The sequence below is a fragment of the Alligator mississippiensis genome, chromosome 5 (assembly GCF_030867095.1).
Source record: "Alligator mississippiensis isolate rAllMis1 chromosome 5, rAllMis1, whole genome shotgun sequence".
NCBI classification, from domain to species: domain Eukaryota; kingdom Metazoa; phylum Chordata; order Crocodylia; family Alligatoridae; genus Alligator; species Alligator mississippiensis.
In genome coordinates, this window is record NC_081828.1 from 194,414,362 (window position 1) to 194,442,196 (window position 27,835).

General features: G+C 42.0%; 1 protein-coding gene across 14 annotated transcripts in view; it reads right to left on the minus strand.

Annotated features, from left to right (window-relative positions):
* PARD3 (par-3 family cell polarity regulator) overlaps positions 1-27,835 on the minus strand; it is a 723,581-nt gene that overhangs the window by 274,523 nt on the left and 421,223 nt on the right. For 10 of the 14 annotated variants that reach the window (XM_059729148.1, XM_059729153.1, XM_059729149.1 and 7 more), the window contains 3 exons: positions 14,361-14,500; positions 9,596-9,724; positions 5,791-5,829 (listed from right to left, as the gene is read on the minus strand). In XM_059729148.1, the coding sequence (XP_059585131.1) occupies positions 5,791-5,829; positions 9,596-9,724; positions 14,361-14,500 (308 nt within the window). The remainder of the gene's footprint in view (positions 1-5,790; positions 5,830-9,595; positions 9,725-14,360; positions 14,501-27,835) is intronic. The other 4 variants (XM_059729155.1, XM_059729152.1, XM_059729150.1 and 1 more) reach the window with 1 other exon arrangement.

A 27,835-nucleotide genomic window follows, 5' to 3' on the forward strand; every position in this document is an offset into this window, starting at 1 on the left:
CCATAGACACAGCTTGTACATTTTTTCTACACACCTCGAGGTACCAGGCATAGCTCATGAACGCTGAGATGGTGGGGCAGATGAAGCATCCCAGGGGAGCGCAGGGGAGTTCCCTGCACGCACAGAGGTAGTTCCGGATTCCCCCCACACCTCCCTGGCTCGATGATCGGCTGCAGGGGGATGCTGGGGACCTCCCCAGGCCCAGGAGGCACCAGGCACCAACCTGACGAGCTGAGGCCAGAAGTACTTCTGGTTCACTTCCAGGTCCACCGCTGAGCACAGGAAGCACCCCCCCATGCTCCCATGGGATGCTCCATCCACCCCACCATCTCAGCATTCACAAGCCTCAAGGTACGCAGAAAAAACATATAAAGCTGTGTCTATGGCTGAATCATCGAATCTTTCCAAATCTCTGAATTGATTCTGTTCTGATTTGATCCAGAGATCAGTGGGTCTCCTGATTCAATTCAGATTCGGAGATTTGGCCGCCAAATTGGGCCGAATCTCCTCTGAATCAAATCAGCAACCGAAGCTTCGCACGGCCCTACTGAGAATCTCTCTCTATAGCACTGCTATCCACACACTTGTCACCCATTTTGTATTTGTGTTTCTGATTATTCTCCTCAAGGTATAGCAGCCTGCACTTGTTAGCACTGAACTTCATTCTGTTTAACTCCAGCCCAGGTTTCCAATCTGTGAGGATCCTTTTGAATTGTGTTCCTGTCCTCCAACATGTTTGCAATCCATCCATTTTGCATTATGTGAGCATTTAGCTGAAGAAGCCCTTTCTTCCAGCATTCAAATCATTAATAAACACGTTGAGCAACACTGGGCGCATGAAAGACCCCTGTGAGATTCCACTCAAAACTTCCTGCCATTTAAACATGGATCCATTTATAATTATCCTTTCTTTGCAGCTATTGAGCCACTCCACTAAAACCAACAACGTTTTGTTATTTAAGTCTGAAATAATGCATCAGTGAATTGGGCCTTATGTTTTTGGTACTGATGTATGAATTTTATTCCTGGCTCATGACTGTCAACAACTTTTTAAAATTTTTATTTTTAAAATAATAAGTACCTTACAAATACACCATGAACAATTATGACATTTTTTTAAAGATCTAGCTGAGCAGATTTTTATACCTCACCTGTCTGCTCCTATCTAAAAACAATAGACATATATAAAAGTCAGCAGGACTGGATGAACTTTATCCAAGAGTGCTGAAGGAGCTGGCTGAAGTGATCACAGAACCCCGGCAAAACCCTTCCAAAGCTTGTGGCACTCCAGAGAGGTCCCTGAGGACTGGGAGAGGGCCAATGTTGTCCCCATTTTCAGGAAGGGGAGGAAGGAGGACCCGGGTAAGGATAGGCCAATTAGCCTAACTTCTACCCCAGGGCAAATCCTGGAAAAATTCATTAAGGAGCCTATGTGCAACAGACTTGCAGAAGGTAAGATTCTGAATGACAGCCAGCATGGCTTCATCGCAGGCAGGTCTTGTCTTACCAACCTCAACTCCTTTTACGATCATGTAGCTCGCCACCTGGATAAGAGAGAGGAGGTTGACACTGTATACCTTGACTTCCAAAAACCCTTTGATTTGGTATCCCACAATGTTCTCACAAGAAAATTGGAGGATTGTGGGATTGTGAGACAGTTAGGTGGGTAGGAAGCTGACTGCAGGACAGGACCGAGAGAGTTCTAAATAATGGATCTGCGTCATCCTGGTGAGAAGTAGCCAGTGGTATTCCTCAGGGGTCAGTGTTTGGTCCAGTGCTTTTCAACATCTTTATCAATGATTTGGATGTGGTTGTGAAGAGCTCAATGGCTAAGTTTGCGGGTGAAAACAAGTTATGGAGGATGAAGATAGGCTACAGATACAGGCAGAACTAGACAGGCTGGCAAGCTGGGCGGATTGGAACCAGATGAAGTTCAACATCGTGAAATGTAAAGTCCTCCATCTGGGGACAAATAATCCCCAACACACCTACAGGCTTGGTGGCGTCAAACTGACTAGTACCACACATCAAAGGGATCTGGGGATAGTAATTGATCACACTATGAATATGAGCCGACAATGCAATGCTATAACCAGCAGGACAAATAATACTCTGGCATGCATCAATCAATGCATCTCAAGCAAAACCAAGGAAGTGATTCTTCTGTCTGTTCAGCATTTGTAAGACTGCTGCTGGAGTACTGCATCCAGTTCTGGGCACCACACTTTAAGAAGGATGTAAAAGGAGGTAAAGCTTGAAAGAGTCCAAAGAAGAGCCACCCACACAATCAGAGACTTGCATGGCAAGCCATATGAGGATAGGCTGAGGGACCTATTCATAGATGCTAGGGTCAGAAGGGACCTCAACAGATTATTGAGTCCGACCTCCTGCCTAGGCAGGAAAGAGGGCTGGGGTCAGATGACCCTAGCCAGATGCCTATCCAGCTTTCTCTTAAAGACCCCCCAAGGTGGGGGACAGCACCACCTCCCTGGGAAGCCCATTTGAAATTTTGGCCAGCCTTATCATGAAGAAGTTTTTCCTGATATCTAGCCTAAATCTGCTCTCTGTCAGTTTGTGACCATTGTTCCTTGTTACCCCAAGAGGCACCCTGGTGAACAGAATATCTCCTATCCCTTGCTGAGTTCCCCTAATGAATTTGTAGGTGGCCACAAGATCACCTCTCAGCCTTCTCTTGCGGAGGCTGAAGAGGTCCAGGTCCCCTTAGTCTCTCCTCGTAGGGCTTGTCCTGTAAGCCCCTAACCACATGAGTGGCCCTCCTCTGGACCCCCTCGACTCTATCAATATCCTTCTTGAAGTACAGCACACAAAACTGAACCTGGGACTCTTCAGCCTGAAAAAGAGAAGGCTAAGAGGGGACTTGGTAGCTGCTTACCACTGCAGCATGGGAGTACATCAAGGGCTCGGTGAACAACTGTTAACCAGGGCACCGTTGGGGAAAACCAGGAGTAATGGTCATAAACTCCTGGAAGACCACTGCAGGCTCAACATTAGGAAAAGCTTCTTCACAGTTAGCATGTCCAGACTGTGGAATAAGCTCCCTCCAGAGGTGGTGCAATCGCCTACCCTAGACATTTTCTAGAGGAGACTGGACAGTCGCCTTGCTGGGGTCACCACCTGGGAATAGACCTCAGTTGTCTTTCCTGCCTGGTGCAGGGGGCTGGACCCAATGATGTTCCAAGGTCCCTTTAAGCCTTACAATCTATGAATCTATCATGCTTGCAGTTCCAACAACTTCACTTTTTGTATTCCTACTATTTTGCCCTCTTCCTTCTACTGTCAACTCCATGACACAAAGTCAAAAACTCACAATTAGGAGCATAAACACCAGTGGTGGGTACAAAAGTAGAATCTGTAAGAAAAGGAATCTGAAAGGCCTGATAACTAGATGCAAGAAAAGTAAGCAAGTAATGAGGAAGAACCAAGGAGAGTTGGGGAGAGAGTGTCAAAAGAAAAAAAGCCTTTAAAAAAATTAGCGGCTGTGTTACAGATTTGCAGCTAGAGAAAAATAAACTTTGTAGAAATATTGTTGTATCATAATTATTCCAGCAGAAGGAGAACTGGCATGTTGGAGCCAGGACAGTGAAGAAAAAATGTGCATTAACAAATCCCTCTTCTTGGTTGCAGTTGATCTTTCCACCTAGGAATGGGATTTTTTTAAAAGATGCTTATACCCATTGCCCCAAGGAAGTTATTTATCCCTCTTGCTCTGAAACAAGGAGCTCTTAAATAGCTACTTACTCGTGGAAACAATGAATAGCTTTTAAAAAGCTAGCGGCCACAAACCAGTGGCTGGTGAAAGAGTCAAGTTGTTCTACACTAACCTTTTGACCTAATCCTTCTGCTCCACTCCTGGACTGCCAGCTCACTCACTACCAGCTCCTAGGCCTGTACACTGATTTGAAGGCTTGCTTCCTTAGGAGCTCCTTCTGGCTAGGGTCAAGAATTCAGGAGCATCTAACCATTCTTTGCGTCTCTGGCATAAATCCTTGTTTTACAAGCCTGTTGGCTCATACCCAAAAGGAACCAACATCAGCTTCTATTTTGCCTTCCTTCTTGCACAGAGCCAAGAAGACTGTCCAGACTCCTAGCAAGAGCTGCCAGGCAGAGCAGGATTTCCTTCACAGATCTTTAAACTGTGTCTAAAAGATTCCATGGATTTGTTTTGTATGTGTGAGTGCGGATATTGATACATCCCACTCAAATTCCAATTTTGGCACATACATACATACTTAAAAATTTCCTCTACAGTATTAATTGGAGACTATTTTATTCCCCCCCTACTTTCAAAAGTGGTTGTGTCAAGTGGTTGCATACATATGGGTACATTTAGTGGTAGTTGTTTCACTTTTTCATGTAATAATACCAACTATAACATACTATAGGGATATTTGATGAAATACAAGCTATACCAGCAGGATCTCAATTGCATGACTTCCAGTTTCCAAAACTTTTATCTAACAACCCACCTATCTTTTTGCAGTCAGATGAATTCCCAAATACTGAAACAAATTTGCTATTGTCCAAGCAGTTCACACAGTTGATATCCTATTGTATCACCATCACATCCACATTTATTTGGCTAAAAATGTAAATAACTAAATAAAGAAATCAAGAACTTTACAAAATCACCACAATGGGTACCATTAGCTGCACTGATGGTCTCTGCCGAAATTCTCATCTATGCCTGTCACCTCTCTCACTGACTGTTTCAACTACCATGTCTATAGTTACATTAAATTCTATGCTTCTAGTTTCCAACATATGCTGCTGCCCAGTTCTCCAATGCACCTGAAAATACACTGACCCTCTATCCTTCGGGAACTCTGCTGACTAGATTAATAGTTAATGGGATTACAACTCAAAACTGTGCTCTTTAACTTTTAAAAACTATCCATCACCTTCCTTCCATCAGCTCACCTAGCCCTGAGACAATCTTACTTGGTAAGGTGCTCATGCCATCTGAAATAGCTTTTCTAAAAAAAACAACTCTTGACCTTTTCTCAAATCCCAACAGAATCTTTCTTTTCTTACCTGAAATTCTAAATTTTTCCACGTGCTAATTTGTTACTTGGTTTAATAGTAAAATTATGAATTCTGTTGAAATAGTAAGTAATATTCAAGATACTGTACACATGAAGATGTATATACTGTATTGTTCTATAATAATAATAATTCATAAATTGATTTTATGTCTCAAAGTAAACTAACAACTTAATACATGTTAGTTTTTGTACCAGGAGACTCGAATGTCCCTTCTGGAGCATATACAAGTCTTCATACAGAATCTTGACAATGGATCTCAATCCAAATGTGCTATAACCTCCAAGAGGAAACTGATACTCCTTTCCTTACATGACATCAGAGATTCTTAAAAATAACTAACAACAACAAACAATGGCTTAAGTCTGCCTTAACTAAGCTTCCTGGCTCTTATTTGTTTGAGCTTTAGACTTAAATAGCATAACCATGATTTTATTTTTATATATACATACATACATACATACATACACACACACACACACACCCAACTAACTAACTAAACATCTAAATTACTATTATATTGGTTAGCCTTTGTCTGTATTTGAAAGGGAAAAAAAAATCAACTAGAATTGAAAACTGCATAACAAAAATAGGTTTAAAATGTAAAGCTAGAGAGAGCCATCTACAGTATATAATGTGAAAGGAGGGTCTCAAACTTTGATGGAGAAGTGCCATATCAATTTTAATACAATTTGGAGTCTTCTGACAAGGAAAAGACAAAGCTCTTACCGTTTCCTTTGGAATATGTGACTGGCTTTGCTCTGCATTCTAAAGGAAGTAAAAAAAATAAATAAGAACACAGCTATGTAAGTGACACACTATCTATTAACAAAGGGACATACAAAGGGCTGAAATTCTGGTATAAAGTGGAGAGAGAGGATTGTAGGGAGTATATATTGCTCTCTCTTATCCAGAGCTACCATGTACTGGCACAAATTGAGAGTTGCACGGAGGCAGTTGTTATAACCCTATGCCAAATGTACCTGACCTTATACTGTGGCCCCATTAACTCTGCATCAAACTCCCTTCACAGAAGGGTGACAACTACCTGGCCTCAAGAACCAATGCAGGCATGCACACGCCTTTATACTGGAGGTAATTCCTCTTACTTATAAGTCTCTGCTGGCTATACTAGCTTCTCTGAGGCCATTTTGTGGCATAGCAGAGAGATAACCCCCAAAACCTAACAATAATAATACTAATATACAATGAAAATGCCTCACCCTAATCCAAGTGGGAGAGTAAATTTGATTTTCTTGTTCTGCTTCCCATTGCTGTGTTTGGGAGGTGTATCTGAAGAATTTATTAGCTCTTACAAACCCCTGTATATCCTATATTAAAGACCAAAGTACGGCCCAGCAACCATCTTGTTGTCATAGCCCTCCGCCTACAAAGGTATGTTAAAACCTACAATAGTAGGCTGGAGTACAGTTCGAAATTTAAAGTTTGGAAGTAAACATGTGACCATTTAGTTATGTATAAACTATAGTCGGTATTCAAAGAAGATAAAATACTGAAGGAGCAGCTATCAGTGATAAATGTAAGGGATCCAACATATGGCTAGTGAAGCTATTTGTCTTTCTGGGAAAAAGAGAGGGGAAAGGGACAGCGTTGTTAGTCTGTGGCTGACATGGAGGTTCTAGAGCTTGAGCTAAGAGTTAATTTCTCAGAAAACTGTAACAACATGTCCTCTATGGGCTGACAAACAGGAGCACATGCACAGTGACCAACGAGTACCTTCACAAACCAAGGCACCCCAAGAGGCATTGCTGTTCCTTCACAGAGGAAGAGTAAGAGAGCTAGGCTGAAGAAGACCAGTTCCAATTCATTAGCTATATGCACAAGGACATTTAACAGAATACTGGACTCAGTACAATTCCTGATATTTTGAAGGAGGCAGGATGTTTATTTCCATAATCACCACTGGTTAAAGTTTCAGCCTAACACTTTGAATTATTTCCCTATATCTGTGTTTTAGTCACCCATGTGCCCTGATCAACGCAAACTTAGATTTCAAAGCTGTTGGCACTGGATTATTATTCTCTCAAACACACAAGTATTAACACATCCTGTGCAGCTCTTGCAGTAAATCAAAACAGCCTTTGCTTAAACGTTCCCTTCATTTTACATAAGTGTATGCACGTCCATGGTTCCTCCCAACCAAAGACATTAAGCCTCAGAACTCTCCTGTGAATAAAATTAGTTTTATTACTTCCATTTTACTTGGACAGGAAACTGAGGCAAATATTGGCTATGTAGAAGTCATAGAGGGAAGCAGAACCCAGAATCCCTAACTCCCACAAAATCAAATCTGAAAAAACTCATTATTGAAATAACCAGCCATACCGATGTGACCAAAACGTTGAGTTGTTATACTGAATGACTGTCAGAAAAAAATGCCATCACACATTCTGCATATAAGATGATGTCAAATAAATGTTCATAGGATATTCATAGCAATACATATTCTCAGCAGACACCACTCATTAAATGTACATAAAATTATAATTTAAAAGAAATAATAAAGCAATAGGGAAAATATGGAGGAAAGAAGGATGGACACAGAAGACAAACTGTTAGCAATTGGATCACATGTAAATAATCATATGTAATGTTAAAGGTGAACAGGCATGGTTCTAGATTTTTTCCCCCTATAAGAAATCTGACATAGATCAGGGTGATAAAAGTCCTTGATAGGCTGAATTGTATTAAAACAAATTTTCTGTATTACTTCTGAATCAGCAGAAGGAAGAACAACCCTTTCTAGACATGGTTCAGTTCTGTAGCTTCCCCAGCTCTTTTTTGCTGGATATGCCCCATGACTGCTGAGAGGAGAACAAACTTGGCAGCTGGTGATGTCATGGTATAAATTAGCAAATCTTGATACAATCAGGAACCAACACACATGCTGTCAGATCCTTAGCAGTGGTAATTTGTTGTTGTTCCATTGTAACTATACCAGTTGATGCTCTAGGCTTCTGATTCTATAGGTAATAAAAGATTGTCCATCTACAGCTTTAAATGAACACGTTGAGCTCTAACTTTCCTAACTTTTGCCCAGCACAGAGGAAGCAGTATCAAAGAGGCTGATGAGGTTAAACCTATTTTAAAGGGGCCAGTTCAGTTTGTTAATTTAGAAGATATGCAATAAAACAGAAATTAAAATTGAAAGAGTTCTTTAAGGGTAGTCTATCTGACAAATGAAGCAGCTTACAGGAAATTTTATATAAATTACTCCATATATTATTACTTATTGCAACTTGCAAAAACAAGTATAAAAATAATATAAAAATAATTAAGGAATGTTCTTACTTTTAAGAGTTTATTTAAAAAACCTTAAAGGCATTTCAATTCATCCTTTTGCAAAGTTACTAATACTGTGTAAATTACATCACAGGACTTTATAAACAGATTGCTGTCTAGCCACTCAGAAGGATGTGATGCGATTTCCATACCATTCAATTTCATCCACTCTTTAAGGGAAAGTTTTCATAAACCATGACATATCAGTACCTAAAGTCACATCCCAAGAGGATTAAGCTAACAAATGCAGTTCATTTACAGCCTTCCCTGCCACTATAATTTAATAGATTTAAATGTTGTTTTGAAAGAAAGTCAGTGCAAAGACTGATGTTAGATGTTTTTAAATGGTCAAAAGAAGCTATTACTTTTGCATTCAAAATGCTACAAACTGACTAGAAATTAAACAAATTAGTTTACATGCCAAAGAGAGAAGATGACATGCTCTCTTCTTTTGCTTTTTCAAAAGAATGAAGCCAAAGAGTTTATTTTAGGAGCTACACAAAACTATATTCACACAAACAAATTCAGCCTATTAACTGAATACAGAATAAAACGCACCCGCTATATTCATGGTTTAACTTTTGTTACAAAAAAGTATCTTAGGTAATAATCAGGGAAATATTTGTATACAATTTGCAAATTAATAGGTATAGCGATAAACATTGATTGTTTCAGTTTGCTTCAATTATTCAGAAAACACTCTCTCAATTACCCAAGTAAATGAATAATTGTGGGGTTTCATTCCATATAGGGATTGCTTTTATATTCAAATAAGAACTCTTTTTCTTGTAAATTCCTCCTTTTTATACCAGAGCATTTATACATACTGTTCCAGTATGGGTTTAAATGCTTTGAAAATTTTGTGATCATGAAGTGGGACAAATGCCAAGCTTTCAAACGCAGACTCATGAGTGTGAAAGATATGAAATAATAAAGTCATCTGCATGCATCAAAGCAAAGTCCATCCAATAACTTTTCCTAATAAGCATTTTCTGTCACACATTACAATCCCCATAATCTGATTTTAAACCAACTACTCACATATTATAAATGTTTAATTCCAACACCAGAGCTTCAAAAAAATGTTCATACAAACGTAGCGACAAGAAAATAATGGCAACTTATTTCCTTGTGTTCAGTTCTAGCCACAGACATTTACCAGCAGATATCAAAGCCAGATCATCTGTTCATTTTCATCTAAAATCTCTTAGCTGCTCTCTATTTTACGCACCAGTTCCCTTGGATGGAATGCTTCTTCCTGACGAAAAATCAAAAGGCTCACAGTCCCTCCCATCTTGGTGCTTCTCAGCAGGGAGACAACTTCCTCTTGGGTTTTGCCTGTTAAATCGACGCCATTTACCTATAAGAAATAAAATATTAGAAATTGCTAAGGGTCCAGTAGCAGAGAGTACTATCGCGTGTCACAACACACACAATATATTTGAAAGCAAGACTTGTTTCAAATTCACAAGGAACTAACATAAGGGGGTTCAACGCAATGGGAATTTTGCTTATCTTTTTAGTGGAAATAGAATTAACCCAATGTAGAGGAAAATGCAGAACAGTATTTTTTTCTTGGTCCATGCTCCCAACAATACGTTATGACTATCAATGAAAAGATGCTCATGGAATGTGTCACAGTGACAGCCCTGGAGACCTCAGAACTCTTTATAATAAAAAACAGATACAACATGGATAGCAGCTTTGGAAATCTCTCTACATTATCTCTCCATCCCATAAACATTTGAGGAGTGGTTTACAAAGGCACAGATAGGAGTTAGCAGCTTAATTCCCACTGACTTCAAATGAGATTTGGACATCTACTTTTACACTTCTGAACTTCTTCCACTGAGAATTTTTTTTTAAAACTACAATAGAGCCTGAAGAAAAAATGTTATCTCCACTCATTTTCCCCAAATAAAGGAATTCTTCAATTTTAAAGAGTTTTGATTATCGCAACTACCCCTAGGATGCATAATTTTAATGCTGCTACAACACACACCAAATCTGGAGAACAAAGCCCTTCTTCCACAAATACGTAAGAGGTTGGAGAGTGGAAACATACAACACATTTCAGAAGTTTAGAGGGTAGAGTGTTCCTATATAATAATGGTAAGCAGCCAGAGGGACAAATGCTGTAAAGCGATGTGGCACTTCCGTGTGCTAAGAGCCTTTCCTACCTGCATTAACTAGTCCTCTACACAACATCTGAGTAAGCAAAACAAATGATATTGTTAGTTTCACATGGGACTGCTGGTTACAGAACTAAGTAGCGAAGCAAAATAATTAACCTTTTCCTCATATGCACGTTTTTCTTCACCATTAGCTGATAAAACAGCAAACTGAAACCGATAAAGCATCCTGCTATTTCATTTTGATGCTTGGTTCATAAAAGGAGGGTAACAAGCAATTGAGAAACAGCCAAACAAACAAGAAATGGAGAACAATTTACAAGAACCTTGGAAGGAGCCATAGAAAGGTAGAAACAGAAAGAAAAAGTAGACATGAAGCAAAGTGATGATTACTGTGGAGCAGAAAAAAATCTTTTGTTCATTAATACTGTATTTGCTTACATACAGCATGCACCTTTTCCTCCCTGCAAATTACAATCCATGTATTAACTGGGGAAGCTGATTTCCTGACAGGGCTAGAAGCACTCTACTTCGATTCCTGCTCTACAGTGCAGCAGCTGTGGCAATACTGTTCAGGCAACTGAGGGAGTCAATTGATATAGTGGCTCATTGTTCTTCACTTCAGATGTATTAACAATTGTCTCTTGGGTTTAATGGTCTTGAGGTTCCACTAATCAAGCTAACTCCCTCAGGGGAATTTTGCTTCCTGCTAGCTGTTCCTAGTTTTGCTTCCCCACTAATTTTAGAGCCCTAGAGACTCTTTAGCGCTTCCAAAATCACAGATCCATCCATGGAGACCAGTCTTCAGCAGCAGCTAGTGTTTCAACTGTAGTTAAGCAGGAATGGGAGGATAAGTCAGCTGAAGATGAGGTTTTGTCCGCGCTCCATGTTGCTATAACTAGGGGGGGGGGGGGGGGGGGGGGGGGGGAATTTTTTTTGCCCTTCATTTGGCCTTTCAAAAAGAAGTGTATATTATATTCATTTTGGAAATGCTAAATTATATGCATGTAGCAGTCAGACAAAATTACCAACAATTCTTATATGGCATTTCCTACCAAATGGTTGTTATACAAGTTGACAGTAGCAGTTATAAAACATCTCCCTGAATGGAGGAAAACGAAACAGCTAATATGGTGATGCAAAATGCAGAAGTGACAAGATTGAAAAACAGAATGAAAGACCATCTCATTCTGGAAGCGGTAATTAATCTAAACAAAGACAACAAGCCAAAATTAATCACCTGATAAATTAATGAGTCTAATGGAGTTACATGATAGATAAACATAAGCTAATATTAGAAAAAAGCTGACTAAGCTGATTGCTTGTTGATAACAGGACACTGTAGTTGATGCACAAGTTAATTCCAGTGTTGTGAGCAACAAAATGTGAACCTCCATCTTAAAATGAACTGAAGCACTACCAATCTTCATGCAGGAGCAGAAGGGATTGACAGTAAAGAAGCCAAACTGCTAACACATATATGCTTTGAATAGCTCTCTCTCCTAGTTTCCTGTTACTCATCACATAGTTATCATTCCCTATTTCTCCATTTCCTTCTTCGAAGCTCCTTCCTTCCATTCTCCCTTCCCTAGATCCAGATCTGGTCATTAAGGCGGCAATCTCACACACTGAAAAGTCACTGAAAACCAACCACCAACTTATCTAATAGATTACAAGCCTCCAAGAACCTATTGCAAAGCAGAAATCACCCCATCCCTAACATTTCCGGACGGAACTCAGCCACCAAGGCCCACACATCTTTTTGAAATGCCTATTCAAACAGGAGAAAAATATGCTCTTATCTTTTGCCTGTCTGTCTGTCTTCTATAATTTTTTTAGGACGAAGGGAAGCAACAACCCTTCCCCGGCATTCAAAGACTAGTTACATCTTTACAAGGTCCAGGTTCATGGTTATTTCAAACCAGCAGGAAAAAATATGTCCTCCTCTCTTTTGTCTATGGCCTTACAGGGGTTGTTGTCTGTCCAGAATATTTTGAACTAAAAGTTGTGCCTTAGAAGTTTACATAATTTAATAAAAAAAAATTCTACTCCAACCCCACTTTCTCCCCATTTTCAAATAACTGTGGGAAAATTACATTTTTGCCTTCTACTTATTAATGAGAAACCTCCTCTGTTTCCCCACAGGGCATAGATCTGGTATGAACAAGTGTGGGCATGGGTAAGGAATGAATGGAGGAAAGTTGCCTACTTTCCACCAGTGAGTAGATGGCAAGCCACTGAGATAATTAAGATCCTCAAGGCTTATATGTAACAATCTAGCTCTTTGATTGATTATCAATTATTTCAAAATTTAAGAAAAATTCTACTTTGAGATTTTTTTTTTTTTACTTCAATATATAAGCAATGCCATTCATAGACATTAGGGCTGGAAGGGACCTCAGAAGATCATAAAGTCCAGCCCCCTGCCCAAAGGGCAGGAAGTCAACTAGGGTCAAAAGATCCCAGCAAGATAGGCATCCAAATGTTTCTTAAAAAAGTCCAGAATAGGTGCTTGCACCACCTCTGGAGGGAGTCTATTCCAGGCCTTGGGGGCTCGGACTGTAAAGCAGTTTTTCCTTATGTCCAGCCTAAAACGATCTTGGAGGAGTTTGTGACCGTTTGACTTTGTCGTCCCTTGGGGCGCTCAGGTGAACAGGCATTCCCCCAGATCTTGATGTACTCCCCTTATATATATACTTTTGGCAGCCACTAATTCACCCCTAAGCCTGTGGTTTCCAGGCTGAAGAGTCCCATGGTTCTCTGCCTCTCACCGTAAGGCCTGTTGTCTTGCCATCTGACCATGCACGTGGCTGTTCTCTGGACTCTCTCAAGCTTTTCCACATCCTCTTTAAATTGTGAAGCCCAGAACTGGATGCAGTATTCCAGCTGTGGCATCACCAAGGCCAAGTACAGTGGGAGTATGACATCCTGACATTTGCTTGAGAAGCATCTCAAGTTTGGTTCGCTTTACCAGTTGTGACATTGCATTGATGGCTCATGGTCATCTTGTGGTCAGTCATGACCCCCAAGTCCCTTTCGGCCATGGTCCAGTGAGCATAGCACTGCTGAGCCTATAAGCGTGATATGGGTTTTTTTCCCCCCCGAGGTGGAGTACCTTGCAGCACTTTTCCATATTGAATGTCATCAGGTTCCTATCCGCCCATTTTTTAAGCCTGTCAAGGTCGGCCTGGATCACCAACCTACACTCAGGTGTGGATGCTATACCACAAAAGTTTGGTGTCATCAGCGAACTTGGCCAGTCTGCTTCTGACACCAATGTCCACATTGTTAATAAAGATGTTAAAGAATATAGGTCCAAGGAGGGAGGCTTGGGGGACACCACTGGTCACAGAGCACCATGATGATTCACTCTGTTGATTATCACTCTCCAGGTGCAACTCAATGTTATAACATTTGGCTAGTGAAAAAATGTTATAGTATGAAAAATTAAAGAGTGTTTCATATAAATTCAAATAGATTGTAAAAGTTATTTTCATCACTAATGAAGTAAAGATACTGCAGTGGTATAAAGAAATTTGGTGCAGGGTTTTAAATTTCCCTTCTGTTAATTGGGCTGGATCTATTTTTTTTTATCTTTAAACATATTACAAATGAAGTATGCATACAATTTTTAACAAAAAAAGAAATCATACAAGTAGTTTCCTGTGATAAAGAAAGCATTTGTGTGGGGGATATCTTTTATTGAATCAACTGAATAGTTGGGATAGACTTAGACAAGGTTTCAAATGCAATGCATTCTCACAGGTACGACACTATGGCTACAACATTACCAAAATATGAAGACAACTGACCTATATAAAAAATACAGAGGGTTTTCTGAAATAATATGTAATGTCTCATCACCTCAATCAGTCGGTCTCCAGCCTTTAGTCTCCCATCTTGAATGGCTGCACCTCTGGGAAGGATGTTCTTCACATAAATTGGAGCTGAGCCACCAATTGGTACATCTCTTGAAGTGATACTGAACCCTAAGCCTTCTGTACCTGCATAAACAATTTAAAATATTATTTGCCAGAGATGCACATATAGGTTTGGTTATACTGCACTATGATTCTACCAAACAAAACAAATATGTCCCTTACACATATTTTGTATTGGTGATAAAAACAGAGGTCTTCTAACAATAGTGCATAACAATATATAAAAATACCAAAAACTAATACAGTTAAAAATACCTGCAAAGTGCAAACAATACAGTTAAAAGTTAGGTGCCCAGTTCTACAGCATAATGGATTGTTCAGTTTATTCACAATTAACTTTTCATGATGACAATCTCCAAGTATTTATCATAAATATCAACCTTAAATCTTTCAATAAGATGAATGAGAAGCAAATAAGGCAAAGCATACCAGGTATCCTTTAGTTCCTTGTAAACCTGGATTTTGTCTTTGATACTGGTCAGAGTTCACTTATTTTATTGGTCAATAATCTCTTCCTTCTGTGTGATGACACTTTCAGCAACCTCCTTCTTATGACTCTTTCAAGAGGTTTTTTTTTGTCAGCTCACCTATAGTCTCTGGCAGATGATGGATAGAATCACAGTTCAGTGGTCCCATCCTTCCACTCCAAATGATCTTGAGAGTGTTTTCTGTCAATTGCTCATCTGCCCCAAGGCCTCTTTCATTCCATTCTCTCTTGCATTGTGCTCCAAATATTCATACTACCACTAAGGCAGACAGTGAGACCATGTAGGCTACAGTGCTATCAAGATTGCAATAAGCTTTAGGTCTTTTACTGAATCCAGATCTAAACTTTGCCTGCCTAAGATGGACTGAAATGCACTTTAGACAAATTGGGAGAGAAACAGGAGAAATGATTTGGAAAGTATAGCTGATGTGGTCTGCCCATGTTATTAAGAAGCAACAGCAAAAACTGATTAGCGAGGTGAATATGCTGCAGTGTTTCAGGATCCTGAGTTCACAAGTAGCAAAAAGGGCTAAAAAGGCTCTTTGAAGTTGACTGTAAGCTAATATATGATTTGTAATTTCTCTTTGGCTTTAGATTATCCAGTAATTGATGATTTTGTGATCTCCACAATTAGATAGCGCCACGTGGGCCTATTGTTGAAAACAATTTAAAATATTTCAACTAGTGCTGAATGTTGACAGCCACTTCTGGAACTCAGGGCTGAACAGAAAAAGATTATATCTACACCTAAAATCTTTAACACCCTGCAGGATCTGGGTGCTGGCTACATTAGGGTATGTCTACAGGTGTAAATATACCAGAGTAATCTAATGAACACCCAGAAGCATGCACTTCAGTGTAGACTAGCCACCTGTGTAAGTCTATAATGGGCCTAGTAGAGCTTATGCCTTTACTACTAGGCAGGTGTAGTCACACTTCCAAATGTAGCATAGACATCCCAGAAACAACCATCTCCTTTTGTGCACAAATCACAGCAACTGAAACTAGCTCAGGCTCTGTTGTTAACAGTTGCTAGATCTGTCCTCCAGGAAGTTGAACATAGTGTTCTCTGTGGAGGGTGAGGTAATTCTGAAGTCTGTTTAATCCAAAGACTATATTGGCTTCCACAATACACTATTGTGCTCCACCACTTATTTTTTGACTAAGGAGTGTGATATACACATAATCAAAAAGGAGAAGGGATCCAACATTATTCCATATGGGAATTTTTTTCTTTGCACCAGTCCCCCAAAACATGCACAGAGTTTAATGATGAGCACATTTAAAATCAAGATGGTCATCATGAAAGAAAAAAACAACAACAACAAAACTCTGTTCCCTCAAACGTAACTCCTGCACAAAATGACCAAACCTGCTTACCTGGATATGTACACACCACAAGTAAGGTATTTGGATGGCATTGCTCAGAACTTCGGGACAAAACAATTGCTGCAGGCTAACGTAACATAAAATAAAATTTGCCTTCCTCAATTCTACAATGTTCAAGATATTTAATGAAGGCAGCTACACAAAATTTATCACCTCAATTTCTTAGAAAGATGAACCCCCTACCCCCACCACCACCACCACCCACCTACCCACACAAATAAATCTCAATTCCTATATTTTCATTAGGGATTCCTGCTATTTTAATGGTCTTGCAAAATTTTCATATCATTCTTTACTTCTACAGAATGTAGAAGTAAAGTACTTCTACAGGCTACAATTTTTCACTGCAGGGTTTATCCGCTCTTCATTTTAAACATAAGATTCCATTTTGTAGAGTGTTCGCCTTGAACATATTTTTGGGTACCTATAAGATAATGTTTTTGACCTGCTAAAATGTCTTGACTTTCATTCAGAAACAACTACATGCTCAAGGCAACATTGCTTTACAGTTCAACTTAATTCTCACAGAAAACCCTGCAGTATCCCACAGGAGCTGAATGATTTTATCTTTTTTGTAAACATTAAACAAATAAATAAGTTTTATCAAAGGGTGGATTCTTAATTTTTATGCCTGGGCATGTAAATTTGCAGGATAAATTTTGCTATGCTGTTTTTATATATGCTTTGTTCTCCCCCTACAGTCAAGATGACTCCTGGGTGCTATTCTGTACTTGCTTTTCACAGCTGTATTTTTAATGCTCTTATATCTAAGAATTCAGGGTAAGTGCATTTCAGGGTTTTTTTCAAAATTATTTTAATATTTCTGGGGAAATACATTAATGATCTCCCAAATGACTTAGATGATGTGTTCTTTTTTCTGCAAATACTGTAACATTCCAGCCATACCTGCAAACTATAAAACCCCTACAAGCTGAGTGTTTAACTGGCCAAAACTCTTCTTCCAATCATGTCTTCATTTAACAGGGTGCACCTTTATAATTGAATTTTTAAGTACAACCTCATCTTCCTGGGCATGGTTGAAGATTTTTATATCTAGGAATCAGTCATGTATATTTCTACATTGGTCTTTCAATAAACTTGTATCCTAAAAACATAACAAAAAACATCCAGTATTGGAGAAACATGTGATCACTGTCCATGTGACGATGACATATTTTGCCAGCATAGACGTGCATAAAATATATTCTATGTTCACAAAAATCCTGAAAGAGCACACGGAGAGGTACTGGTAGTTGTATGAAGCCAGAGTTCTTTTTGTTTTCAATAAGTTATTAATATTTATGTGAGCATTTGCTCCATCAATTTAACTAGCTCTATCTTTCACCATAGCAGTCTTTGCTATCTTTTGCCATAGTCTTTTGGGTCTTCAGTATTGCTTGGTCAGAATACATGCATTTCAAATGCTGTTTGGGGGTTTGAGGAGCTTTGGAAACTACTAGTACAAGTAGTTAAACTCAGGGCAATAATAAATATTTTTTGTATCTGGATGCATTTTATGCCTATTATTGAATTTTTGCTCAATCAATCCAATTAGCCATGCTCCATATGCTACAACCAACTGGGAAGCAGCAATGTATATTGCCTAAGTGACCAGAGAGAATCTTAATACCAGCCTGCTACTGAAAGAGGCCAGATGACTTCAATTCATAAGATGTAAAACTATGTGTTATATTGATAAAGGAACTGAGCAAATATGTCAGGTTATAAAAATCCTTAACAATTTAAAGGATGGAAGAAATTGGACATACACATAGGCACAGAGCGAAAACTGCCATGGGAGGATTATCCTTCTTCCTTCCCCTCCCCCAAAATACATAATATTTTACTGCCTTGATAGCCCCCTCATCATGACAGCAAGCTTCACACACAGACTCTCCTTCCTCTTTTTAAAGGGGTTAGACCCCTGATGGCTCAGACTGACTCTTAGAATCTCTACCTGATTATTTCCCATTTGAGCTAAGCTCTGTAAATTTCAAGCTTATCTTTCATAGGATTTCAAAGACAAAGGCAGGAAATGGCTATGTTACTGAATGAGTGTGGAATTCATATCTCCCTCTATAGCTGCCATCTCTGAAGATGATCAAATTACACTTAATGATATTGAAATTATTGAGGCATTTAGAAATTACCCTACTGATTTGTGCAATTCAATTTTTTAGGCCTCTCTTGATAACACCAGTAGCTCTCTTGGAAGTTGGAGCTTCCTGCCTTTCTTGAATACAATGTTGAATAAGTGTTCTGGGGTCAAGTTACCCCAGTGATGATATTCAGAAAGCTCAAATTTGAAGGCAATGATACATATTAAAAAAGTCAATTAATTGGACAGTAAGTACCCCATTAAAGGAAAAAAATTCTCAGCATAGCACTCCAACCTGAAACACAGAAGTAGCTTCAAATTTGGGGGTTATTCTGGGAAGCAAGAAAAAAAAATCCTTCCACTGCATTATACTTACACAACTGTGCATATGCATGCACACACACGGACACACGCGCACACACTTAACTATACAAGGGTGTTTCAGAAACTAATGATAAATTGGCTATCCACACTGTATGTCTAGACAAAATGGGAAACTACACAGCAGGACAGAACACTGACTGTGGCATTGTTGAGCACACCCATCATTTTGTGCTGAATACATGTAACACTAGTGAGCACTGAGGCCAAGTAGAAACATTCAAAAAGCATGAACCTAAATTGATTCAATCTTTGCAGGTTAGTCTAACCTGCATATAGTGAACTGATTTGCAAGAGAACAGACATTCACTTTTGTTCCAGAAATGCAGTCACATACCTGCAGTGGCTCAGGCTAGAAGCTGGGGAAGCGCTAGAGTAAGCCCTCCCTTCCCTTTGGCAGCAGTTTGGAGACTGGAGGGAAGCTGACCGAGAGTGGGGAGGGCATGGCCAGGCCCTGGCAGGCTGCTGGGTATAACTGGGGAGAGGCTTAAACTTCCACCCTGGCCTGCAAGGACCCAAGGGGGAGGGAGCCCCTGCCAGGTTTGTCCCTAGGGAGAAGTAGCTAGACACTGGCTAGGGCAAAACCTCAGGTGAAGTGGGAGTAGAGAGGGGAATTGAACTCCCCTACCTCCCCCTCTCTCCCATGGGTATGGGGACCCCAGCCAGGGTCTGCCCAGTTTTGTGCCCCGCTGGTGGCTCGCAAGGTGGGGGACATGGCCACAGCCAGCTGGCATGGCCTCACCTCCCCAGGGAGGAGACTGGGGCTGTGGCTGGAGTTGCAGCCGGCTGGGAAGGGCCCTGACCCTGCGGCCTGGCCCAGCACTTCCATCCCGCCCTCAGCAGCACCTGCAGCGGGGCCAGCCCGGGCTGGGCAATGGAGACAGGGCCCTTCCCAGCTGGCTGCAGCTGTGACAGCCCAGCCTGGCATGGACAGGTGGTGGCTGGCCAGGCAGTGACACCGAGACGGGCACCTTGGTTGACAACACTAGCCACACGGGATGAGTCCTTCCTGCCCGCAGCTGCTTGATCTGCGGTGGAGGTGCAGATAGGCCTGGAGCCCAGCAGACCCCTGCCATGGGGGCTCATGCACCCACAGCTGTCACCACCTGCCCCCTGCAAGGTACCTGCTCGTCCATCTCATGTGGCAAATAGAGATGGACAAGCAGGACCCTTCCCAGCCAGCAGCAACTCCATGACAGCCCAGTCCAGGTTGGGTGTGGGAAGCCAGAAGCAATCCTGGTGCACAGCTCCCACAGCCCCACCTCTGCAGCCCAGCCAAAGATGGACCCTGCATACCTGCCCTCAGCAGAGTCCATGGGCTGGCCCAGCTCAGCCCCGCAGCCCCAGCCTCAGACCCGGGTGAGGCGGGTGGATGGCAGGGCCATACTGGCCAGCTCTGGCCACACCCCCCACCACACAAGCAGCCAGCAGGGTGGAAAGCTGGGCAGACCCCAACTGGGTTACCTGTGCCCAGGGGAGAGAGGGGAGTTTAATTCCTCTCCCTGCCAACCCTTTGCCTGAGGCTGTTGCCCTGGCTGGCTCTAGGCACACCCCCACCCTTGCCTCTGAAGGGCGGAGATGTGCGTGCGGGTGTGCGCGCACACACACACACACTAACGGGAGCAGCTCTCCCCTGGCCAAGCAGACCTTGGCTGTGGTGCCCTGGTGGGGAGAAATAAACCCCCTCCCTGCCCCTTCACCTTAGGGGCCCATGCTGGCCAGCATCTCACCATACCCTGGCCTTGTTCTGGCTAGAAAGAAGAGGGGTGGGGCCAGCCCTGCTCTCTGGAGCAGACACACAGCCCAACCCAGGCCTAAAAAGCATGCTGGGATGCTGGGGGACTCTGATTTAACTTGAACCAGGGAGGGGGCTGGGACAGAAGTTCCATAAGCCAGTTTGACCCAGACCAGTTAAGTCTGATACCACATTCAACCAGGTTGATCTTAAACCAGTTTTGGCCATTTTAAACCTGGTTTGTGTACACTGAACTTCTGTTCTGTTACAGCTTTAAACCAGTTTCTGATCACTTAAATCGATTTATGTACAACTTCTCCCCATAGCCCTAAACAACATGCAACTGTCAGTGTACACCAAAGAGCAGAGTACTGTCATTTATTTTTTTGTGGGCTGAAGGTGTGCAAAATTCATAATAGGATTATGGCACAGCACAGTGAGAGCTGCATGACTCAACAGAAGGTCTATGAGTGAGTGAAAAAGTTAAAAAAACAGCCACGGGTCTGTAGTGAATGAACTCAGCATAAGACACCCCAACACAGCCATGACAGAGGACAGCATTGGCAAGGTCAACACCACTGTGCATGCAAACAGGTGAGCAAGCATTCTTGAACTAGTGGCAGATGTAGGTGTAAATGTTGGCAGTATCCAGGCCATTTTGCATGATCAGTTGAATTATCAGAAAGCATGTGTCCTTTGGGTGCTAAAGCAACTGACAGTTATGCATAAACAACAAGATGTGGATGTGTATACCCAGCTTCTACAACATGTATGGGATGAAAGTGAGGGGTTCCACTTGTGCATCATCACCGGCTATGTGACCTCGGTTCACTGTTATCATCCCAATAGAAAAAGGCAGAGCACGAAGTGAAAATACACATCATCACCACTATCGGAAATATTCCATGCTCAACAATCCTCTGGGAAGGTCTTGCTCATCCTATTTTAGAATTGCACTGGATCACTCCCTTGGCAATTTCATGGAGCAGGGGATGATGATCAGCAGCAACACGTACTGACATTTTCTAAGACCTACTAAAGCCAGTTATTTGGCCTAAATGGCATGGAAAGCTCCAGCATAATGTGAGACCACACAATACATGGGTGACTGTCACAACTTTGTATGAACTGGGCTTTGAAATCTTACCACATCTGCCATACAGTCCTGATCTTGCAACAAGTGATTATCACCTATTTGGACAATTGAAAGAGATTCTTTGTGGGTACACATCTGCCATTGATGCAAAGGTACCTTTCATGGTGCAGGAGTGGCTGTCGCAGGAACCAAGAAGTTTATTTGAAGACAGTATGTCAAGAAATAAGCTCAGGAGGCTTGTCAGTGAGGCCCTAAGGGACTGTGACCACAGGGAGAGGGGAGTTCAAGAAGAGTGGTTGCTCCTCAAGGGAGCGATCCTCAATGCACAAACTAAGTCTATTCCATCTCGGAGGAAAGGCAGCAAGAGGGCACAGCAGCCCCCCTGGCTCTCCAGGGACCTAGAAGACCTCCTGAGGCTAAAAAGAAAGGCCTACAAAGGATGGAGGATAGGAGTCACCTCCAAGGAGGATTATTCTGCACTGGTCCGGTCCTGCAGGGAGCATACCAGGAAAGCCAAGGCTGCAACTGAACTCCAGCTAGCTTTGAGCATCAAGGACAATAAAAAGTCCTTTTTCAGATATGTGAGGAGCCGGAGGAAAAGCAGGGGCAACATTGGACCCCTGCTGAACCAGATGGGGCAACTGACAACTGACGCCCAGGAAAAAGCCAACCTATTAAATAGGTACTTTGCGTCGGTCTTTCATCAGCCCCATGGGACGCCCATGCCCCCTACAGGGCCGAGAAGTCCAGGTGAGGGTGATCCCCTGCCCTCCATTAATGCTGACTTCGTGAAGGAACATCTTGAGAAGCTGGATACCTTCAAGTCAGCCGGCCCTGACAATCTTCACCCCAGGGTACTCAAGGAGCTGGTGAGCATCATAGCCCAGCCTCTAGCGCGGATCTTTGAAAACTCCTGGCGCTCTGGTGTAGAGCCCGAAGACTGGAAGAAGGCCAATGTGGTGCCTATCTTCAAGAATGGGAGGAAAGTGGATCCGGCTAACTATAGGCCCATCAGCCTGACTTCTATCACGGGAAAGATCTTAGAAAAGTTTATTAAGGAGGCCATCCTTAATGGACTGGCCGACACCAACATCTTAAGGGATAGCCAGCACGGGTTTGTTGCGGGTAGGTCTTGCTTGACCAATCTCATTTCCTTCTACGACCAGGTGACCTATCACCTGGACAAGGGAGATGAGATTGATGTCATATATCTTGACTTCAAAAAAGCCTTTGATCTGGTGTCCCATGATCGTCTCTTGGAGAAACTGGCCAATTGTCGCCTTGGGTCCTCCACGATCCACTGGCTGGAAAATTGGCTCCGGGGCCGGACCCAGAAGGTAGTAATTGATGGAAGTCACTCATCATGGTGTCCGGTGACCAGTGGGGTCCCCCAGGGCTCTGTCCTTGGACCCATACTGTTTAACAGCTTCATTAATGATGTGGACACTGGAGTCAGAAGCGGACTGGCCAAGTTCGCAGATGACACCAAACTTTGGGGCAAAGCATCCACACCAGAAGACAGATGATCCAGGCTGACCTGGACAGGCTCAGCAAGTGGGCAGACGAGAATCTGATAGTGTTCAACGCCGATAAATGCAAGGTTCTCCACCTTGGGGAAAAAAACCTGCAGCATCCTTATAGGCTCGGCAGTGCTATGTTGGCTAGCACTATGGAAGAAAGAGACTTGGGGGTCATCATTGACCACAAGATGAACATGAGCCTGCAATGCGATGCTGCGGCTAGTAAAGCAACCAAAACGCTGGCTTGCATCCATAGATGCTTCTCAAGCAAATCCCGGGACGTCATTCTCCCCCTGTACTCGGCCTTCGTGAGGCCGCAGCTGGAGTACTGCGTCCAGTTTTGGGCTCCACAATTCAAAAAGGATGTGGAGAAGCTCGAGAGAGTCCAGAGAAGAGCCACGCGCATGATCAGAGGTCAGGGAAGCAGACCCTACGATGACAGGCTGAGAGCCCTGGGGCTCTTTAGCCTGGAAAAGCGCAGGCCCAGGGGTGATCTGATGGCCACCTACAAGTTTATCAGGGGTGACCACCAGTATCTGGGGGAACGTTTGTTCACCAGAGCGCCCCAAGGGATGACGAGGTCGAATGGTCACAAACTACTACAGGATCATTTCAGGCTGGACATAAGGAAGAATTTCTTTACTGTCCGAGCCCCCAAGGTCTGGAACAGCCTGACACTGGAGGTCGTTCAAGCGCCTTCATTGAACACCTTCAAGATGAAACTGGATGCTTATCTTGCTGGGATCCTATGACCCCAGCTGACTTCCTGCCCTTTGGGCGGGGGGCTGGACTCAATGATCTTCCGAGGTCCCTTCCAGCCCTAATGTCTATGAAATCTATGAAATGTGCTACTCACTGGAATATCCATATTTCAAAGCAGGGCAACTATGATGAAAAGACTATAAAGAAGAGGTGGTGGTATGGGTGAAGATAAGGGGAAGGAGGAGCTGAGAGAGCTGGGGAGGGGGACAGCAACTGTGGCTCCAACCCTAACCCCAGGACCAGACCAGGGCTGAGACCAGATTCAAAGCTGCAGTAGCTGCCTGCCCCCTGCTACCTCATACTTGAATCCAGGACACAGACCTTCCCCCTCCCCACTACATGTTAAATGGGTAAAAAAAAGGCTGACTTGGATTTGAACAAATATGGTTTTGTCAACTAGGGCATGCGGGGAAAGTTGCAATCTTGGTGCTGTACTGTTAAACATAGGGAGAGTCTTTGCTGCAAAGGCCCAAAGGGCCTTCACCTTGACTCATTTTGACCTTTGCATTATTTTTTACATAGAAACTTTGAGTTAATTCATTAGCTAATTATCATTTCCAACTGTACGTGCAAGGGCTAGGCTGGAATCTATTCAAGCTCCCATCTTCTCTCAAGCGTAAGTGCTTGAGAATAAAAAGTGATATATTGTTGCAATAAATGTTCTTTGCAGTTTTGTATCTAATTAATTTTATTCCAGTTTTGTCTGCTGGGAGCTGAAAAGAGCACAGGCTACTTAAATGGCGAGACTGTTTTGCTGATCACTAAACTCCCTGTAATCCCTTTTTTGGCATGTAGATATAAATTAACTCTTTGTTAAGGCAAAAGGTTGGATTGAGCCACAAATCCATGATGCGATGGACTGGTACTTGGCTCCAGTCTCTACCCGAGACCCTGCAGGCTGAAATCTTTCATCAAAACATGTATAAATGTGGACCTAGCCCTGAAGATTGAAAACTTTACAAATGTGACCCAAATAATAAAAATGTGACCAAATAATTCTTTTCAGAATCTGTTAGGGTTAACCACACTTATCTTACTGGGATAATAATTCTGAAGTCCAATTATGAACTTTCACATTGTTTTTAAACTCCTGACTGGATATAAGGCTGGACACTGGGTGGCAGTGCAATAGGAACTGTTTTGTCACACGCATATCTAATGCCCATGACATGAAGATGGACGATTCTACTTTGACTGCTGATGCGGAGAAAGAATCAAGATGATTAGGTATAACTAATTAGGTAGACACAGAACACAAACTGCCACACCTTATATAATTAAGGTCATGGAAATAAATATTTATGACATTATATTGCTGATGCACAGTTGAAGGTCAGTCAAAGGTACATTGCAAAGAAAGCCACTCATTTAATTCAATGTTGCCGATACTACTCTTAAAATTAGCATGCAACAAAGCAGGTTGTTGCCTAAGAAAGCGTATGCCCATCAGCACCAATTAGTCTTTAAGGTGCCAGCCTGCTCTACTTTCTATATAAAATGTGTCGCATTATTACATTAAAAGAAATCTAGGTAAAACACTGTACCATACACAGCAATGGTTGCAGGAGGTAGTGAGTCCATTCAAGTCCCTGCTATTTTTTCAGTGAAGTACCTTCTTTAAGATTCTTCTCAGGATAGTTAGATGCATTATTTCATCAACCATGAACTTTGTCTGGTTTAGCGTGCTTCATTAGAGTCTGCATTACACATGAGTGCTACGCAGGAAGACAGCCTATTGTGATGTCATAAAAAAGGTTTCATTAAGCTGATCACAACCATTTTAGATTCTCTTTGACAAGTTATTTTTGTGGCCCTTTATTTTGAGATCCATATTTTCAGAATTGTGCATGCACAATCAGAGTAATTGCATGTGCAAATGATCACTTGAAACTTAACTGGTCACCTGGCTGTGAAATTACTGCAGCTGCAGGTGCAATCAAGGTAATTGCACAAATTAATTGCATATCAGAATCTATGCGGTTTTGCAAATTTAGAACAGCATTTGTTCTCCAAGCAAAGTACACACTCCTCAATAAATCTGGTGACCATGCCAGTATGAAAGTTCAGACCTTTCTTACAACCTTGCTAAGAAAAAAGGATCCAAATTATTTTTGCCATGGGAAAACAAGGTTTGCAGCACTTCACTTCTCTCAATAGCTAAGGGGGGGAAGTGCCAGAAGTGATTTTGATTTCATTTTTAATTATCAGATTTGAGGAAGTTTTTTTCAAAAGGAAAGAAGTGACTTAGAAACCTAAGCTCCAGAAAGTGACTTAGACACTCAATATCCAAAATCCTGTTGAGACTTCAGCTCATAAATCCATTTTAAAAATAGGGCATAGTTTTGAAAAACAATACCCCAAACATGGAGAACTTCAGCTCCAAAGGTGAATGCCTTGAGAAACAGAACAGAATCCACTGGGACCAGCATGCTGAGATGGGTGGTCAATAGGAAATGATGAAAGTAAAAATATGCTTAAAATGGTGCCCTTCTCTATGACACAGGGTGCACATGCACATACCAACTGGACCATTCCAGAACATTACAGACTAGGAACTCGTTCACAATTGAGGGAAGTGCTGCACCTGTGACACTAGGCAGAGAGCACCCAGCCCAGGATGTCTTGCACCGGAAGAGTTGGGGGGAGACCCTGCACCCATGCTTTGGTGGTCCCAGGGAGAAAGTAACCTGTGGCTATCGGTGTTTTCATTTTTTCTGCTTTTTCTGTTCTCCTAAACGTAAGCTTAATATACTGCAAACCTGCAGTATGCTTACCTGACTTAGTGAGGATGAGGGGGGTTTAGAAGAGAGCTTAAAACCATGCTTTTTGGTTCCCAGGAGCTGGGTAAGCTATGAGGGGCTGCAGTTGAGTAAGGACTGAGAACTCAGATTGCTGTCAGAAAGATACTTTTTATTAAAAAAAGAAATGCAAGGGAAGACATTGATTAAAAGCAAAAGGAAAAAAAGGGAGCAGTAGACTTTTGATTACATACCATAGTAACCAGCTGCAGTAGTATGTGGGGAGGGGGGTGGGGGGAAGCAGTGTAAGGAACAATGCAGTATGGGATGGCTGGAGGGCCAACCAGAAACGTATTAGAGGGCTTGGAGCCCATATGTAATATTGAGCTGGTTCACAATAGCACTTGCTATTCCAGGTACACTTGTGAACCATTCCAGGTGCATTTAAACCAGTTTAAGAATCACATATGTCTGTCAGCTACAAGTTTAAACTACTCTAAGTATTGTCCATACAGGTGTATAGCACCTTACACAGGGCTGTAGGGAAGTGCCTCCACATGGCGTTCACAGCTGTGAAGTCTCCCCCTGGCGAATTCTAAGACCTTTGTCTGAAAAACTGAACAGACATTTGTCCTTCCTTTCAAAATACTAGTGTTGCCATCTTTTCATCCAATACATCACTAGTCTAAAGCGCTCACCTAGGATTTGGGAGGCCTGGATTATATTCCTTCATTTGTGCCTGATGCAAGTTAAATCTATATCACATATCTCCTAGGGGAGTGCCCAGGTCGCTGGGCTACAGGGGCAGTATTCTGGGGCTCAGTTACTCTCATGATCTCCTGTCAAAGCTGTTTTCTTTGCATTAAAGAGTTAAACAATCATTAGGCCAGCAGAACAAGATAAAAAGCAAGTCTGATAGAACACTTCTAGAGAGACAGGGAAAGAGGAAACACGGCTTGCGGTCCTTCTCCATTCAATAGACACAGGCAGCCATCTGTCTCGCAAGACAATTGATTTGCACCAAGTAAGAAATCGGCTCATTGAACATCTGTAAGTGTGGCTGTAGAACCTAGTTCTTAAATGACAATCCCTTAAGAACTCAGTGCATGTGAAATTCATGTTAACAGTTCTGAATGTGGTGCAGGATTGTTCCTGAGGTTTCTTGTTTCCTTTGCATGTTGGGTTCTTATTT